At 38.1% G+C, this 15,236-nt stretch overlaps 2 protein-coding genes across 2 annotated transcripts in view; both read left to right on the forward strand.

Annotated features, from left to right (window-relative positions):
* LOC115918566 overlaps nucleotides 1–7,332 on the forward strand; it is a 29,717-nt gene extending 22,385 nt beyond the window's left edge. The window contains exons 5-7 of the mRNA XM_030983191.1: nucleotides 1,847–2,086; nucleotides 4,257–4,341; nucleotides 4,822–7,332. Of these exons, the coding sequence (XP_030839051.1) occupies nucleotides 1,847–2,086; nucleotides 4,257–4,341; nucleotides 4,822–6,430 (1,934 nt within the window). The 3' untranslated portion in view covers nucleotides 6,431–7,332. The remainder of the gene's footprint in view (nucleotides 1–1,846; nucleotides 2,087–4,256; nucleotides 4,342–4,821) is intronic.
* A 2,207-nt stretch (nucleotides 7,333–9,539) lies between these two features.
* Nucleotides 9,540–14,616, forward strand: LOC115918203 (transmembrane protein 14C-like). The gene is made up of 4 exons (XM_030983192.1): nucleotides 9,540–9,682; nucleotides 10,993–11,094; nucleotides 12,056–12,143; nucleotides 13,292–14,616. Exons 1-4 carry the CDS (start codon nucleotides 9,610–9,612, stop codon nucleotides 13,332–13,334), a joined length of 306 nt encoding a protein of 101 aa, XP_030839052.1. The 5' UTR covers nucleotides 9,540–9,609; the 3' UTR covers nucleotides 13,335–14,616.
* The last annotated feature ends 620 nt before the right edge of the window (nucleotides 14,617–15,236 follow it).

A 15,236-nucleotide genomic window follows, 5' to 3' on the forward strand; every position in this document is an offset into this window, starting at 1 on the left:
CATCCAAGAAAATCACTCGGCAGGCTCAGGGCGGTCCATGGCAGGAAATTATGACAAAGCTCTTCCCCAAACCATCGAGATGTACCTTTGAGACATTTTCTCTGTCAAACCATGGACCTACTACTAACACCTCTAAGAGGTCGATGTTTGTAGAAGGAAGCCGAAGAGCACGAGCGGAACTTCCCGCCATTTTTATCTTCAAGGTCACTAGGTCAGATCAGTGCTTAGATGTGATCCTTGGAGCTCTGACTAGAATGAAAAGTATGTGCCATCACTCGACAGGTTACCCGATTCTATGCGTTGACAAATATATATAGATATATATATATATATATAAACAAAGAAAGAGAAACTGGCATACAAGTTGACAAACAGACAGGAAGGGGTGGTCTGAAATAAATATATACTTCCTATTGGTTTTGTTCGGGGAGAGGCCTAGGGTTGTCAACGATGCAATAACTGCTCTTGTACTCTTAACTTATGGTGAAATTATTGTTACAGTATCACCCCCACGAGTAATCCTCATTTACCCTTATCGACCATAAAACTTCGACCGACTTCCACCAAACAACAATTCCCTTTTCCCAGTTTTCTGTTTGGCAGGTACGATTTAGAAATCTACGACATTAACCACTTTCCCGCGCTGGCAAACTACTCATAATTGCCTCAGTGCAAGAAGGGGGTTAAATCTGTGCTGAAGTATAATGAGTTAGCGTCCTTCTGGATCCGAGAAGATTGACCGTCATGTAGGTAACTGCCAAAAGGATGGTGTGCGCATTGAGATGGTCCAAGAGATTGGTTCGTTTGAAATTATTAAGGTACTTTTCTGGATTGGTCCAGAGAGTAAAATTGCTCTAATTGGGATGGTATTTGTTCTGGGATGCACTCCAAATACAGTCGTGAAGATCCTCATTACCCTCCCTGTATCATTCTTTCCTTCATTTACCACAAAGGTCCATCCCACCTCACCCCCCTCCCTCCCTCTCCCCCCCCCCCCCCCCCCCCCCCCCCCCCCCCCGAGTCAACCTTTGGGCCTGTCTATTCTCTTTTGTCGAATGTCGCTTCTGCTCGGCATTTTCGAGGTCTAACCTAAGTAGTGTTTTCCAATGCACATTTACACCAAACTTTATTGGCCAGGAAACCTTTGGAGACATGAACTATGGAAACAATGTCGCCGGTCGGACTGAAGTCGTAGGATGAGGCTATTATTAACCTGACCTATTTTGTTCTTATTGTAAGTCCAGATTCAAGAGCACATGGAATACAGGCCATGGTCAAGGTTGGGAAGAAAAGCGGGGTTTAGTTACGACTGATTCAGAATTCTCAAGACAAAACCCTTCAATAACAGATAGCTTTTTATAGACACGTTCTCAGTCGGTTAACCTTCATATTGCCAGACGGCAAGTCCTTAATTAGACCACTTTACACTACAAAGAAACATCGTGATGCTACTAACTGTGGAAGTTGCTGTAACATATCAAGGTTTAGACGGTGGTGTAAATGTGCTTATTGAAATGATCGGCGTCATGATTATGGAATGCTGTGTGCGACAGTCATCTTTAAAACAATCACAACGTGCTTTTTCTTCTTCAAGAAAACAACTCAATGGCTATATTCATACAATGTTATATACCCCCGAGAAATCAGGTCGAGATTACATAACAAGGCACTGTAATAAGCGTAACTATATTGAAAAGGTGGAGAAAAAAAAAGAAACATACATTTTCCTAATTTGATTTTTCGAAAGCCTTCGCGGGCTTGTTCTTCCGTTTAATTCTAAAGATCTCATTTATGTGTGTCTAACTCAATCTGTTTAATGTTTTCTCTTTTCAAATGATAAAAACAGCTATCTTGCAACCAACATCAGCCCCGACAACAACAGTTGCGACCACCATAGCCACATCGTCACCCATCACAACCTCTGTTGCAACACCGGAAGCAACGAAAGCCGCTTCCACAAGAGGTCCTCGGACATTCAAGATATCTACGACAGAGAGGGGGGCGCCACCTACGATGACCATTGGCCAGGACCAGCCCTCAACGACCATGGTTGTTATACAGCTTACAGGACAAAAAATTTCAACATGTAAGATTATTATTCTTTGGTTGTTTATTCTAGCTGCTATTAAATTTTAAGATATAATATAATGATTAATCGTATTGGATAAAGGGTATGAAACATGTGACAAGGAGAGCATGATAAGTGTAACGATGACGATGACGATGATGGTGATAGTAGTTGTGGCACTTGTGGTTTTCATGGTGAAGATGATGAGGATGAAGAGGAAGGAAGGATGAGGAGGGAAGGAAGGGAGGAGGAAAGAAAAGGAAAATGTATATTAGAGTAAGGAAAATCTGGTCGAGAAGAATAATAGTACCTTTTCACGAGAAAAACAAAAAAATACAAAGCAAGAAATTAAACGTAAACAAAAGAATAGACTTTAAAAGGAAAAGAGGAAAAATTGAATTTTAGTGGGAAAAAAAATGAAGATCATAATTCCAAGATCTAAAAATTAGAAACGGAAAAGTGAATGAAAATAAAGAATGTGATTACAAAAGTTATATAAAACGAGGGTTCAGAAGACTAGGGCCCTGTCTTTAAATGTAAAGACCAGTATTGGAAACGCCCCAATTTCAAAAAATGAAATGGAAGCTCTCATTACCAATCATGTGAAAGAATATGTTTTGACTAATACATGATGATAACAAATTTGCCGGGAAACCGCCTACTAATTCATATATTTGGTAAATTTGTTTCTCTCTTGGTCTGTGAGAGATATAGGGTAGTCCCATATACATCTTTCTGTGTATAGTGCTTGTAACTTTACAAAGAATGGGCCAAATTTCTTATCATTTTGATGATTCCAGAACCTTGCAGATGCTAGATGCCAGATGATCAACCTTTTCTGATCGATTCCACAACGTTTCTTTCACAATCCAATCGCATGACCATAACTGGTCTTTACCTTTAATATAAAGAGTTGCGATTGATTCGGATCAGTCTGCACTCTCGTATCTCTTATGTACATAGTTACGATAGATATCAATCGCAAATAATTTGCGATTAATCGGAACTGTTTAAAAGACGGGGCCCAGTTTTTTGTTAGAAAGAGGAAGAATGGGAAGAAATTTGACAGAAATAGCTGGCTTACTCATAATGATTCGAGAGCATTAGCCCCTGGACTAGCCGCCCAGGAACCTGTCAATAATCGGTCATACTTGCATTACTTCCCAATGCATCTGAACGTTGCTCCGAGAAGAAGGGTCGCAGGGTCGTCATTGGTGTCAACCAGGGGTCGCATGGGGGATAATCCGGCCCTGTATTTCATCATATAAACTCCTTTATGGGCCTAGTAGCATAAACAAAGGCTTACAATCAATTGTAATATCCATTGTATCTCCAGTCTTCCTGCAATCAATCATAATTATCTTGCCATTCGCATCTATTTATTTATCATAGAATTAATCGTAAATAATTACTGATTGTAAAGTTAAGATTGATTGAACATCGTTGAAGGAGATACAATAAACTTGGGGAGATCGATACCCATCAATTGTAACCATCTACGTGTTTTTTTGGTCATGATACAGGACCCTGTTCAAGATTATCTACACAACATTGATTTGGGAGCAGTTTCAGAACATAAAAAATTTCCTTGCTAAATGTATAGCTTTCTTTAATTTTTGTCGGTACATTAACACTACTTCCCTCCTAGCCCCTTCCCTGACTCCAGTAAGACGGCAGGGTATGTCGTTCTGAGTTGGGGAAATTCCCCTGACACCCATCGATCGATTTTCCACTCGAGAGATAATGCTGTGACTCATTTATGTGGGGGATTTCTAATTGCACATGAACTTCATTTTATTTTGGCTTGCCTCATGGGAGTGGCACTCCTTACAAAATCAAATGTTGAACGGATTCCATGAAGAAGAAAAAAATATTTAAAGCAGATCAATTCACTGTAATCTTTTCTTATGTCAAAAGTTGACTATCGAAATGGCAATGCCATGATTAAGTGACTCTTGATTTGATGATTGTTATTATTTATGAGTAAATGTTTATTAGACCGTTTGGATAGTATTCATAGTGAGCATTATACAAACTTGGAATGTGAGACCTCTGAAAATTAGACTAAATGATCCATAGACCTTTAAGTTAATGGGAAGTGGACTTATTTATTGAAAATTAGAACAAATTGAAATTAGACCAACTAATATTTCGATATTTTTTCTTTTTTGTACACTTATTAATACAGCAACTATTGCCGGGCTGGCAGCAGGGGGCGGTCTTCTCTTTCTAGTGTGCTCAGCCGTGCTTCTCTTCGTTTCGTTACTCTACAGGTAAACCACTGAAAACCTATGAATATGGCTGGTTAAACAAAGTTAAACAAAGTCTGGCATTTGGTAAGGTCCGGTAAGGTCTCTCTACAAAGACCACATTTTTTTCCCCCTTAAAAATCATTGAAACATGTACTAAAGGAATCTGTCTACAAAGACCATGATTCTTTGTGTTTCCATTGGGCGGTCGCTATATACAAGTTTGATTGTATTTATGTGTATAAACCTCTATACGAAATGTATTACAATAGCTCTACAAAGTAAGAGGGGGGTATGATAAAATTATTTGTGAAATAAATCAGGAAAAGATAGAATTGGCCTGTGACGGTTGAACTTAATGTAATGTTCTTCTAAAAGTTCCAAATGTTAAATCATATTCTCAAAGTTCTACAATTATTTTACAAACCTGTAAATCCTTATACCGTGGAACATAATACCTTGACCAAAATATTGAAAATTTCTCTTCGGTTATTTTTGTTTCAGACGTCGACGTAAAAAGGCATCAATCATGGAGGACCCATCTCCTTACGCATTGTCCTCCTCGGTGGAGATCGTCATGGACACAACCTACCTAGATCCTATGAACTCTATCGGTGACTCAGCCGTCTACAGCGGACTCTCTCATGTCTCTGAGAGTGAATTTGAAAGCACCTTCGGCGGAGGAGGAGGCGGAGGCGGAGAACGAAGTGATTTCTCCACCTATTTGGGACTGACTTTCAAGGAGATGCAACGACGAAACGAGGACGAGTACGCGTCTCTCAACGCAGGCCTCAAGAAAGAAGGTAGCTTCGCTACGATCGCTACGACCAAGAGCGGCGACATCGGGGACGCAAGCGAGGAGGCAACGTACAGCGATGCGTCAGGGTTTGAAACAAGCAATGAGTCGGGTGGAAATGCAGTACCTATGGCAAGTCGGGTTGTAGGACAGCCTGTCGAAGGTGTCCTAGGACAAGAACTGTACGATGAGCCACACAAGTCTGGAATATACATCTCAGGGACAGGTCTTTGCCCTTTTAAACACGGATTCGAGTTTGATGCTGGAGTGTATTCCCCAGTTCATCAGGCATCGTATTGCGAGATCGGGGGTGGAGCAACTGAAATTCAAGATAAAAAGCTTGAGCAATCCTCCACTTTGGCTGAAACAAGGGAGAAACGTGGTAAGATAAGATCACCAGTTTCTCGGGAATACGCAAGCGTGTTCCCGCACCTATCGCAGATGGAATTTCACGAGAATCAACTTGACATCGGGACAGACGAATGTCAAAATGGCGGCCGTTTAGAAAGTGGAGACTATGCCACGGTATCAGATCTAGACTTCAAGAGTAGAACGTCGTGTCTCCCGAGCGATATACCAGGAGATAAACAAAACCAGTTTAGAACTTTGCCAGCCATTGCCAGAATTAGCCAAGAACCGCAACTTCGGGCCGGTAACTCGCGGAATGGTGATTACGATAGTGTTTATTTCGAAGGACGAACGCAATCCAAAACACTTCCAGATTCCAGGAGAAGGCCAAGGATTGAGAGTGTCCCCTTTCCATCTGTTCTTTATGCAGACTACGCCACCATTGGGAACGAAAGTGATATGCAATTCAAGTATGATTTCGCAAATGATGACACCTTTGAGACAGAAGATGTTGTCAACAACATGGACCATTCATACTCCTATGTAGATCACAAGAAACTCCTGATAGCAAAGAGCAAGAAATGCTCCGCCAAAGACCTTTCACTTTCTTCTGAAGGGAGCGCGAGCAGCCCAAGTTACGTAAACGTAAATGGAACAGAAAAGAGCTCGAAGACCACTCCAAGGATATCCGTGTCTTCCATTTTGTCCCAGATGTCTCCTCGAGGACAACTGCGCAAGTATTCATCCCTTGATGAAGAGTATAACGACAAGAAAGCACTCGATACAATCAAACCTGTAGATATTAAAAATAGGAAACCCTCATCGACAATGCCGAGGGGTTTACGACCGTCGGAAGTAGAATATGCTGTAGTGGATAAGGCATCAAGGAACTCTGAGCCAGCTCTAGTCGCTCAAAAACTATCGAGTTCAGACGACTATGACATCCTTCAACATTCAACTCTGGACTGAATAGAAGAACAGCGCGCCCTCGAAATGGAGGATATTCCATAAGCAAGCCCTATTACAGAGAAGAAACATGTTAATAGAGTGACTATTTGAAAACACTCTGGTGACTATATCAAAATACTGTGCCTACATTATGTCACACTGTGTTTTCACGCTAGTTATAACACGCTGACACATTCACGTCTATTTTTTATGCCTTCAGAATGTTTGAACTGTAACTCATTGTATCGCACTGTTACACTCTGTTAGACAACCTGTGTAACAATCAGAGACACATTGTGTGACACTCAACCTGTGACTGACACTCAGAGACACGCTGTGTGACACTCAACCTGGCATTGACACTCAGAAACATACTGTGTGACACTCAGAGACACACCGTGTGACACTCAATCTGTCACTGACACTCAGAGACACACTGTGTGACATTCAACTTGTCATTGGCACTCAGAGACACAATGTGTGACACTCAACTTGTCATTGGCACTCAGAGACACACTGTGTGACACTCAACCTGTCATTGGCACTCAGAGACACACTGTGTGTCACTGACACTCAGAGACACACTGTGTGACACTCAACCTGTCATTGGCACTCAGAGACATACTGTGTGACACTCAACCTGTCATTGGCACTTAGAGACACACTGTGTGACACTCAACCTGTCATTGGCACTCAGAGACACACTGTGTGACACTCAACCTGTCATTGGCACTCAGAGACACACTGTGTGACACTCAACCTGTCATTGGCACTCAGAGACACACTGTGTGACACTCAACCTGTCATTGGCACTCAGAGACACACTGTGTGACACTCAACCTGTCATTGGCACTCAGAGACACACTGCGTGACACTCAACCCGTTATTGACACTCAGAGACATACTGTGTGACACTCAACCTGTCATTGCATGGCACTCAGAGACATACTGTTTGACACTCAGAGACACACTGTGTGACACTCAACAAGGCATTGGCACTCAGAGACACACTGTGTGACACTCAACCTGTCACTGACACTCAGAGACACACTGTGTGACACTCAACCTGTGACTGACACATAGTGACAAACTGTGTGACAATGAACTTGTCATTGACACTCAGAACTCAATTCAATTTATAGAACTATGCATGATGCATATTTCAAAAATATTGAATGGTTTAAATACGTTTATTATTGATCTCTAAATGAACGTACAGGGTTCATATTAATCGCCGTATATTGACAGAATCATTCATGTTGAGGGCATTACAAATTCGTGGAATTATATTCATATGCAACCATTAAAGGTAATGTAAATAACAAATGCAGCTGTTTAGAAATGGATATTTTCAGTAGATTAACAAAAAAATAGCGATGGGTGGTAATCTATCAGTTGAGTTATCTGTGTTAGAGAAATTTTGAATAGAAATCTATATACCAAAGAATCCTTTAAAAACATCTTATATTATTAAATGAATTGAAATCACATAGCTTCTAGTTATCAGATAGTTATCCTATATCACACTCTGTGCGTTATACTCTAGCTGTTGTAAAGTAGCTTTGCCTATTTTTGTAACGAATAAAGTTTGTGTATATGAACCTCATATTTTGTGTTGTTTCTCTTCTAAAGCTTTTATAACAACGAAATTGTTTGCAATAATGTTTTCTTATAACTCATGAAATAATATTGAAAACATATAGGAATCTCTTTGCAATGAAGTTGGATGGTATTACAAACCTTCTCTCATTATAATATGCCTACGAACGAAATTTATGACTGAATAAAGCGAAAATTAATATTCGTCGTATTGGAGGGGGGGGGGTCGGATGAATAAAAGAAGAAAATGAGAGTATGGGGAGGGACAATTTGGGATACGAGAGAGAGAGAGAGAGAGAGAGATGGAGAGAGGGGGTGGGTCGAACAAATAAAGAATGATCGAGAAAGGCGACGAGGGGCAGTGAAAAGAAAATTAGACAATCTACAAAGAGTCTGGTACTGAGAGATAGATAGATTGATAAGAAGGTATTTATATATTTAGGGGGAGGGGTATCGGAGGGAAAATACAAGTGATAAAAAAGATAAGGGATGCGAGCGGGAGACGGAGAAAATGAGACAGGGCAGCTAAAAGAAAGAGGGATAGAGAGAGAGAGAGAGAGAGAGAGGGGGGGGGGGGGTGGGGGAGAAAGACAGACAGAGGCTGAGGATAAGACGACGGAGATACAGCAATGATTAGGAGTGAGAAAAGACACACAGGAAAAATCAACATAGGAGAGAGAGAGAGAGAGAGAGAGAGAAAGAACGGGAGAGTGAGAGAGAGAAAGGGAGAGAGAGAGAGAGAGAGAGGGTGAGAGAAAGAGAGAGAGAGAGAGAAAGGGGAGAGAGAGTGAGAGAGCGAGGGAGGGAGAGGGAGAGAGAGAGAGAGAGAGAGAGAGAATGGTAGCATATGACACCAGGGAAGCCAGAATGGGATATACTGGTATGATATAAAACATGCTGGTATTTTTTTCTTTTACTACCTGACATGGCATAGACTTTAAAATGCTTACTTCAGCTTAGGCCTACTAATACAAATTTTATTTCCAATATTACTTGCCTAATCAGGAACTACCTCTTTTGAATTTACACTGTTTTAGTTGTCGAATTACTATCACGGATGGCTATGGGTCAAAATAAATTAAAAACAATAGGGCTATATAAAAATTTAAAAAAATATATACATCAGAAATATATTGACTAAAAACTATTTCAAACACGGTAGGCCTATATGTAAATATTCAAGTTACTTACATTATATAGACATATATTATCTAAAATCATAAGTATATCATGTGATACTTCATCGAGTCACAATATGTGTGGTATGGCGATCGTGTGTAAAGATCAAAATATCGTAAATAGCGTTCCATAGTAAAAAATTCTTTAGCCTAAATTCAGGAGAATATATTTTCTTGTCATTGAGTAAAGATTTGAATAAAAGGAAAGATACTTTAGAAAATTCGAACATTTTTATCATATCAATTTTTCTTTTTAGATTACTTCTTAGATCCAGTTTTGTTCATCTATTTTTAAATAAGAAGAAAAAACTCCTATCTCGCCTGGAAAATAGGCTATAATATACAATAGTGCACATACGTACAGTAAACCCACGTAAACATCGTCAAATATTGAACATCAAATTTCCAACAAAAATTTAAGTCATGACTGATATTCTTGGTTTTGGATATGCGGCTCTCATCGCCATCGGTGGAGCAATGGGATACCTAAAAGCAGGTAATGTTTTCTTTCATTTCTCAGATATATTACTATTTAAATACTGTACTGACACAATGTGGACCCTGGGGTGGGCCTGGCTGCTGTGCCAGCTATACGCCGTGCAGTGCAGTGCAGAGCGTCGCCACGCCAGGGCGAGTCTCCAGGCCCGTCATCAGCTTGCGGCAACTCACTACTACTACTTGCCCCTTGCCCTTTGGCCTCGGATCATCATTATTTATTGACGTCCTTACTGACCTACTCCTGTTGTATTGGCTAGCTGGCCTACAAACAATAACATTAAAAGTGTCAATGTATTTTACCTAAAATATATTTCATACTCTCTACTCATGTACACTTGCATGAATAAAGTTAACATTAACAAGAGTAAGTAGACTACATGTGTAACTAGTAAGTTAGACCTATTTGTATTTTTTGTAACTAGATCTAGATCTAGATAGACATTGAGATTTGAATTGACATTGTCATTGATGCATGATTGGCATGCCATTGCCAATAATTGTTGCTGCATGAAGAAGAAGAGAAAATTTTTCATTCTTTTGTTAAGGGAAATCCAACCTTTATGGTAAACTACAATGAAAGAAAGCATGAAAATCAGAGAAGCAGACAGGTGAAGTTTGAATGAAATTGGACAAAAAATAATAAAGACAGTTATGAATTTTTTTTAATAGTTGTAATAGACCAAGTAATGTATATGTAAATAAATGTACAGTGTACGTATGGGCGCTTCAAATAGGCTTAATCAGCAGTGTCGCTGTAACAAGGTGCCGGTCTGCCAGACAACTTTTCCAAAATGACTAAAATTGCCCTTTTTTTAATGTATAACTCTGGAGGGGGGAGGAGGTGTTTTTTCTTCTTAGAGTACCTTAAACATTTGCTACCCACAATATACTGTTATTACATTTCCCAATTTGTGATATTTTTGTACGAGACAAATGGGAGAGTGGTCCATAAATATGTCACAATCCACTGACCAAATTGCCAACTTACTGTCCACATAGATTAAGGGATCTCATATTTCCAACACTCATAACCTTTTTTGTATTGGTCCAATATATTCCAAGATTTTTCCAGTCTTTTTTTATTATTTTTGCTGTCATACAAATGAACTTGAATGGGTTACCCTTAAATAAAAATAAAAAAATTCAGATGAGAATTTGATATTTATTTGCAATTACACTGTATTTCTGTGTAGTGAGGATCTGAATTTGTTTAGATTTCTAATTCTAACAATGTTATGGTATTAAATGAAAGATTTGCTCTACTGAAAGTCCTGTGTGATAATTTTCTATTTTTTTGGTACTTTTTAGGTAGCACCATGTCCCTAGCGTCTGGCCTTCTGTTTGGCGCTATGGCAGGCTACGGTGCATCCCTCACATCTAAAAATCCTAACGACTTCTTTGTCATCTTTGGTAAGTACACTATGAAACATTATGATTGATTAATCAATGAAGTGTCTTTATTCCATATTCTTTTTCATACCATTTTTCTCTGTGTCTCCCGTCATTTGCTTCTTGCTGTGTTCCTCCGTTTCCCAATTACTTTTTTGGGCTTTTTGTCTTTCAATCACTTGTCATTGAATTTCTAAACTTTGTTTCACTCTTTGTATACAAAATAATGTAAAGCGAGAAAAAGTGTAAATAAAACTGATCAAGGGAGACAAGAAAAGTGGTCTTCAGAGGAAGATGGTCTGTACATTGTATATCACTATGAACATGACAGACAAAGAAAGCGTACAAAATATACAGTTCCTCAGGTAGACAAAAGAACATCCCTTCACTGCTATTATGTAAAAAGGTGAATATGCATGTGACACCTGTTCTACACATTTTTACATAATAGCAGTGAAGGGATGTTCCTTTGTCTACATGAGGAACTGTATATTTTGTCCGCTTTCTTTGTCAGTCGTGTTCATAGTGTATACAGGTACAGCCGTACAGGTTCCTTAACCTCCTTCTGTACATGCTGATAAACGTCTTTATGTACAGGTTCCTTTGTACATATTTCAATGAGATATTATTTTCATGGGAAATTAAAGATGTGGTCTTTCTATAGCCACAGGTGATCACTGAAGCAGGTTTGAACGTATATGGGATTCTTATGAAGAGTAGAGTCTGAAAAATGCATTTAAAATTTAAATATGATTTGAGTTCTCATAGTAATGTCGGAGTGGATCCAGGATTTGTATACAGTATATAATTTTTTTTTAATTTTTTTTTTTTTGGGGGGGGGGGGGGGGGGGGGGAGGTTACTCAGAATCAAATGGAACTGCTGCTGCATGTTCAAAACTACAAATACAGTGGACTGTACATGATGATCTGCCAAATAGACCTTGATAATCAATGAAAGACCTTTATTGTTTTCTAATTTCAGGAACATCTGTGGTGTTAACAGGTGTCATGGGTTACAGATTTTCTAACAGTGGCAAATTCATGCCTGCTGGACTAGTGGCAGCATTGAGGTGAGTTCACACAATGCAAACTTATTTGAATTTAGTTTCCTGAGGTTTAGCATTCAAGTAGATTTGTGATAATGCTTTTAAAGGTACTACGGTATGCCCCATTTGCAGGCCAAAAAAATGAAAAGGTTAAATTCCAACGTCATTTGAAAGATAATACTAATTTAGAACTCCCTAGAAAAAGGGGGGCTTGAAAATGTCCTTCAGTGGAAAAATAACGACTTTTAGTTGTCAAATCGACTTAAGAGCTACAGAGCCAGTAAGTCATAGTCTGATTTTCAGACCATTGTACCAAATGGTCATACGTTTTATGCTGCTCAAAGAGTCAATCAGTTTAATTTTAGCCATTAAAAGAAGTGGGTTATTGATGTAGACAAATGCTCATGTACCCTTTACAGCTCATTTTATGTATGTTATTACCAAAGAAGAAAAATGCCAGTCAGTCACTCAATCGTGTCTGACAGTGAAGTCTAGCAAGTAAACGGTTTCATTGCAAAATTTGAATACTAGGAGACAGCTAACGTAAATTTCACAGATAGGACATACATGACATATTCATAATTCCTGCAAAGTTCTACAGAATTTGATGTTGGCTGCAAAAGGGACATAGTATCTTTAACACAGTCTTTTGAATGCTTTTTTTTCCCAATTGTATGAATGTTATATATTTTATGTGACTTTGCATTCTAATTTGCATGTTTTTGTATTGTTGCAATTTGTAGAAATATTGTATTTTACTTACACTGTTAAAATACAATTCCATCTATGATTGACAGTCATGTTTTAACAAACCTTGATTGAATTAAATTGATTTGATTTGATTTGACAAGTGGAAAGGGGTGTGATATCCAAATGACAGAAAATGTTGAAGTAGAATAAGAATTTTTTTTTCAAAGTAATGATCCCAACTGTATTCTTTAATCATTTGGATATTTCTCTTGTATTGGTGCAAATTTGAATGATATATGCAGCCTGTTTTCCACAGATACCTTGCATGTGACCCGCAGAATCATTCATTTCACCAATTTCTCAAAATTGTAATAACAAACTCAATAAATCATATGCAAGACAAGATGTTCTTTGTCTTTGCCCTCTTAAGCTCTCTGTACAAGATGTTTTAAAGGTTCTCTTGTCATTTTGTATCATTCCAGTCTGTTGATGATGCTCCGCTACGGTCTAAGAATGATCAAGTAAGAGAGACATCAGGTTCTAAAAAGCAATACTTTGAGAAATGGAGGATATTTTTTCACTTGCTGTTTTTTTTGCTACTGGAATATGATAGTGTGTACTATGTAGTAACAATGACCTGATGATATATTGTAGGTCATTGATGGGTTTATGTAGTTTATATCTTGAATGTGGTAAGTATAAAGGCTGGGAACAGTTTAACAATCAATGTTATACATGTACATGTAAGCAAAATTCCCTTCCTATATTTTGAGACATTTCTTTATTCAAACTTTTTTTTAATATACAGTATAATATTAAAAAATCTTTTTGTCGCAATGATCACATGCATTGATTAATTAATGCTTTAATTGAGGAAAAAGAAATACTCTATGAAGTTGTCTAAAGCAAGGTTACTTGATCAGTCTTGTTAGAAATTATAGACATGTATTTGTCTTTGCTTTGTTTTAATAACATATTTCATGAATCTGTAGGTAAACTGTTTCCCATATTTGTAAATGTTCAATTAAAAAAAAAAAAAAAATCATCGGTTGGTAGTATATTACCTAGATTACATTAGATGTTATAATGTGATACATATTTACATGTAAAATCTACTAATTGTCGTTTTTTATACAGCTCATTTGTATCATGTTTCATGAAAAAATGTCAGTAGGTCCTACTGAAATTCCATTTTCCTTTCATGCTAAATGTTATTTTTCAACTTTTTGTGAAACAATAAAGAAAAGTAACATTTTCCTACTTGCCATGTAAAAACATTGGAATAAGTGCTCTTCCAATAGAGCAAGTTTTTCATTTCATTATGATACAGTGTATGTAAGAAATATCAGGTTTGGGTTTTTTTTTGTTGGAAACTTGAAGAAAAACAACAATTATTTTAGGAGAAATATGAAATGACAAAGAATTTTGAAAATGGTAAAATCTTTGTTGGTTTTGAAAGTTACCTGCTTTCATGATTAGGAGTTTGCATATATATATATATAGAATCTGATTCTACATTATCTAATTCCTGTGGACAGAAAATTATTTAGATTATGTAATTTGCAAACTTTGCTATGAATTGCTGTAATTGTGATATTAAAAGTTATGTGTAAAACGTAAAGTGACTTCAGTCAAAACAAAATCTACTCCATAATTTTAACGGGCAACAATATTGTTTGAGTAAAGCCCAGATCATTCCCTGAAAAATATGACGAAGAACTTATTTTTGTAAAATGTGTTCAACTTTTATAAACTTGTCATCAATTAAATACATGTATCATCAAACAAAGCAGTTATTATTCAATTAATTGAATATATCATAAGTCTAATCTATTTTTTTTTACAGAATGTAAGGAAAGAAAGTGACATAAATGTAAATCTAATGTCACGAGAGTGGTAAAAGGGGGAAATGATGCAATGGTAGTTCAAACTTTAAAGAGACAGTGAGGGAGAAATGTGGGGGCAGAGATATACAGAGGGGTAGAAAGGGGGGGGGGGGGAATGGAGGAGGGAAATGGAGGAGAGATAGAGAGAGAGAGAGAAGGGGGGGGGGGGGGTTGGGTCCCGAAAGGAAGAAGTTATACACTAGGCGCGATACCATAATGAGTTACCAAGAATCAACGTAGAAGTACTGTACATGTACATACATGTTATGAGAGGATATGAAACAAGAAAGAAAGGAGGAAATAGAGAGAGAGAGAGAGAGAGAGAGAGAGAGAGAGAGAGAGAGAGAGGGGGGGGGGGGGAGTGGCGAGAGACTGCGAAAGAAAGAAGTTGTACAAATATTTTGAGAAGGGATGAGCGAAAGAAAAAAAGAAAGGGGGAGAAAATGGGGTGAGAGTAAGGGAATGCCAGAAGAAGTTTCATCTTGATTCTGAGAGATAGAATGAAAGAATAAGAGAGAACGGTAAACAGAGAGAGAGAGAG

Source organism: Strongylocentrotus purpuratus, unplaced genomic scaffold, assembly GCF_000002235.5.
Source record: "Strongylocentrotus purpuratus isolate Spur 01 unplaced genomic scaffold, Spur_5.0 spur5_scaffold_13, whole genome shotgun sequence".
Lineage (NCBI taxonomy): Eukaryota > Metazoa > Echinodermata > Echinoidea > Camarodonta > Strongylocentrotidae > Strongylocentrotus > Strongylocentrotus purpuratus.

Coding starts and splice junctions, on each gene's coding strand:
- LOC115918203 (XM_030983192.1), top strand. CDS start 9,610: ATGACTGATATTCTTGGTTTTGGATATGCGGCTCTCATCGCCATCGGT. Junction 11,095..12,055: donor CGACTTCTTTGTCATCTTTG/GTAAGTACACTA, acceptor TTCTAATTTCAG/GAACATCTGTGGTGTTAACA. Junction 12,144..13,291: donor GGACTAGTGGCAGCATTGAG/GTGAGTTCACAC, acceptor GTATCATTCCAG/TCTGTTGATGATGCTCCGCT.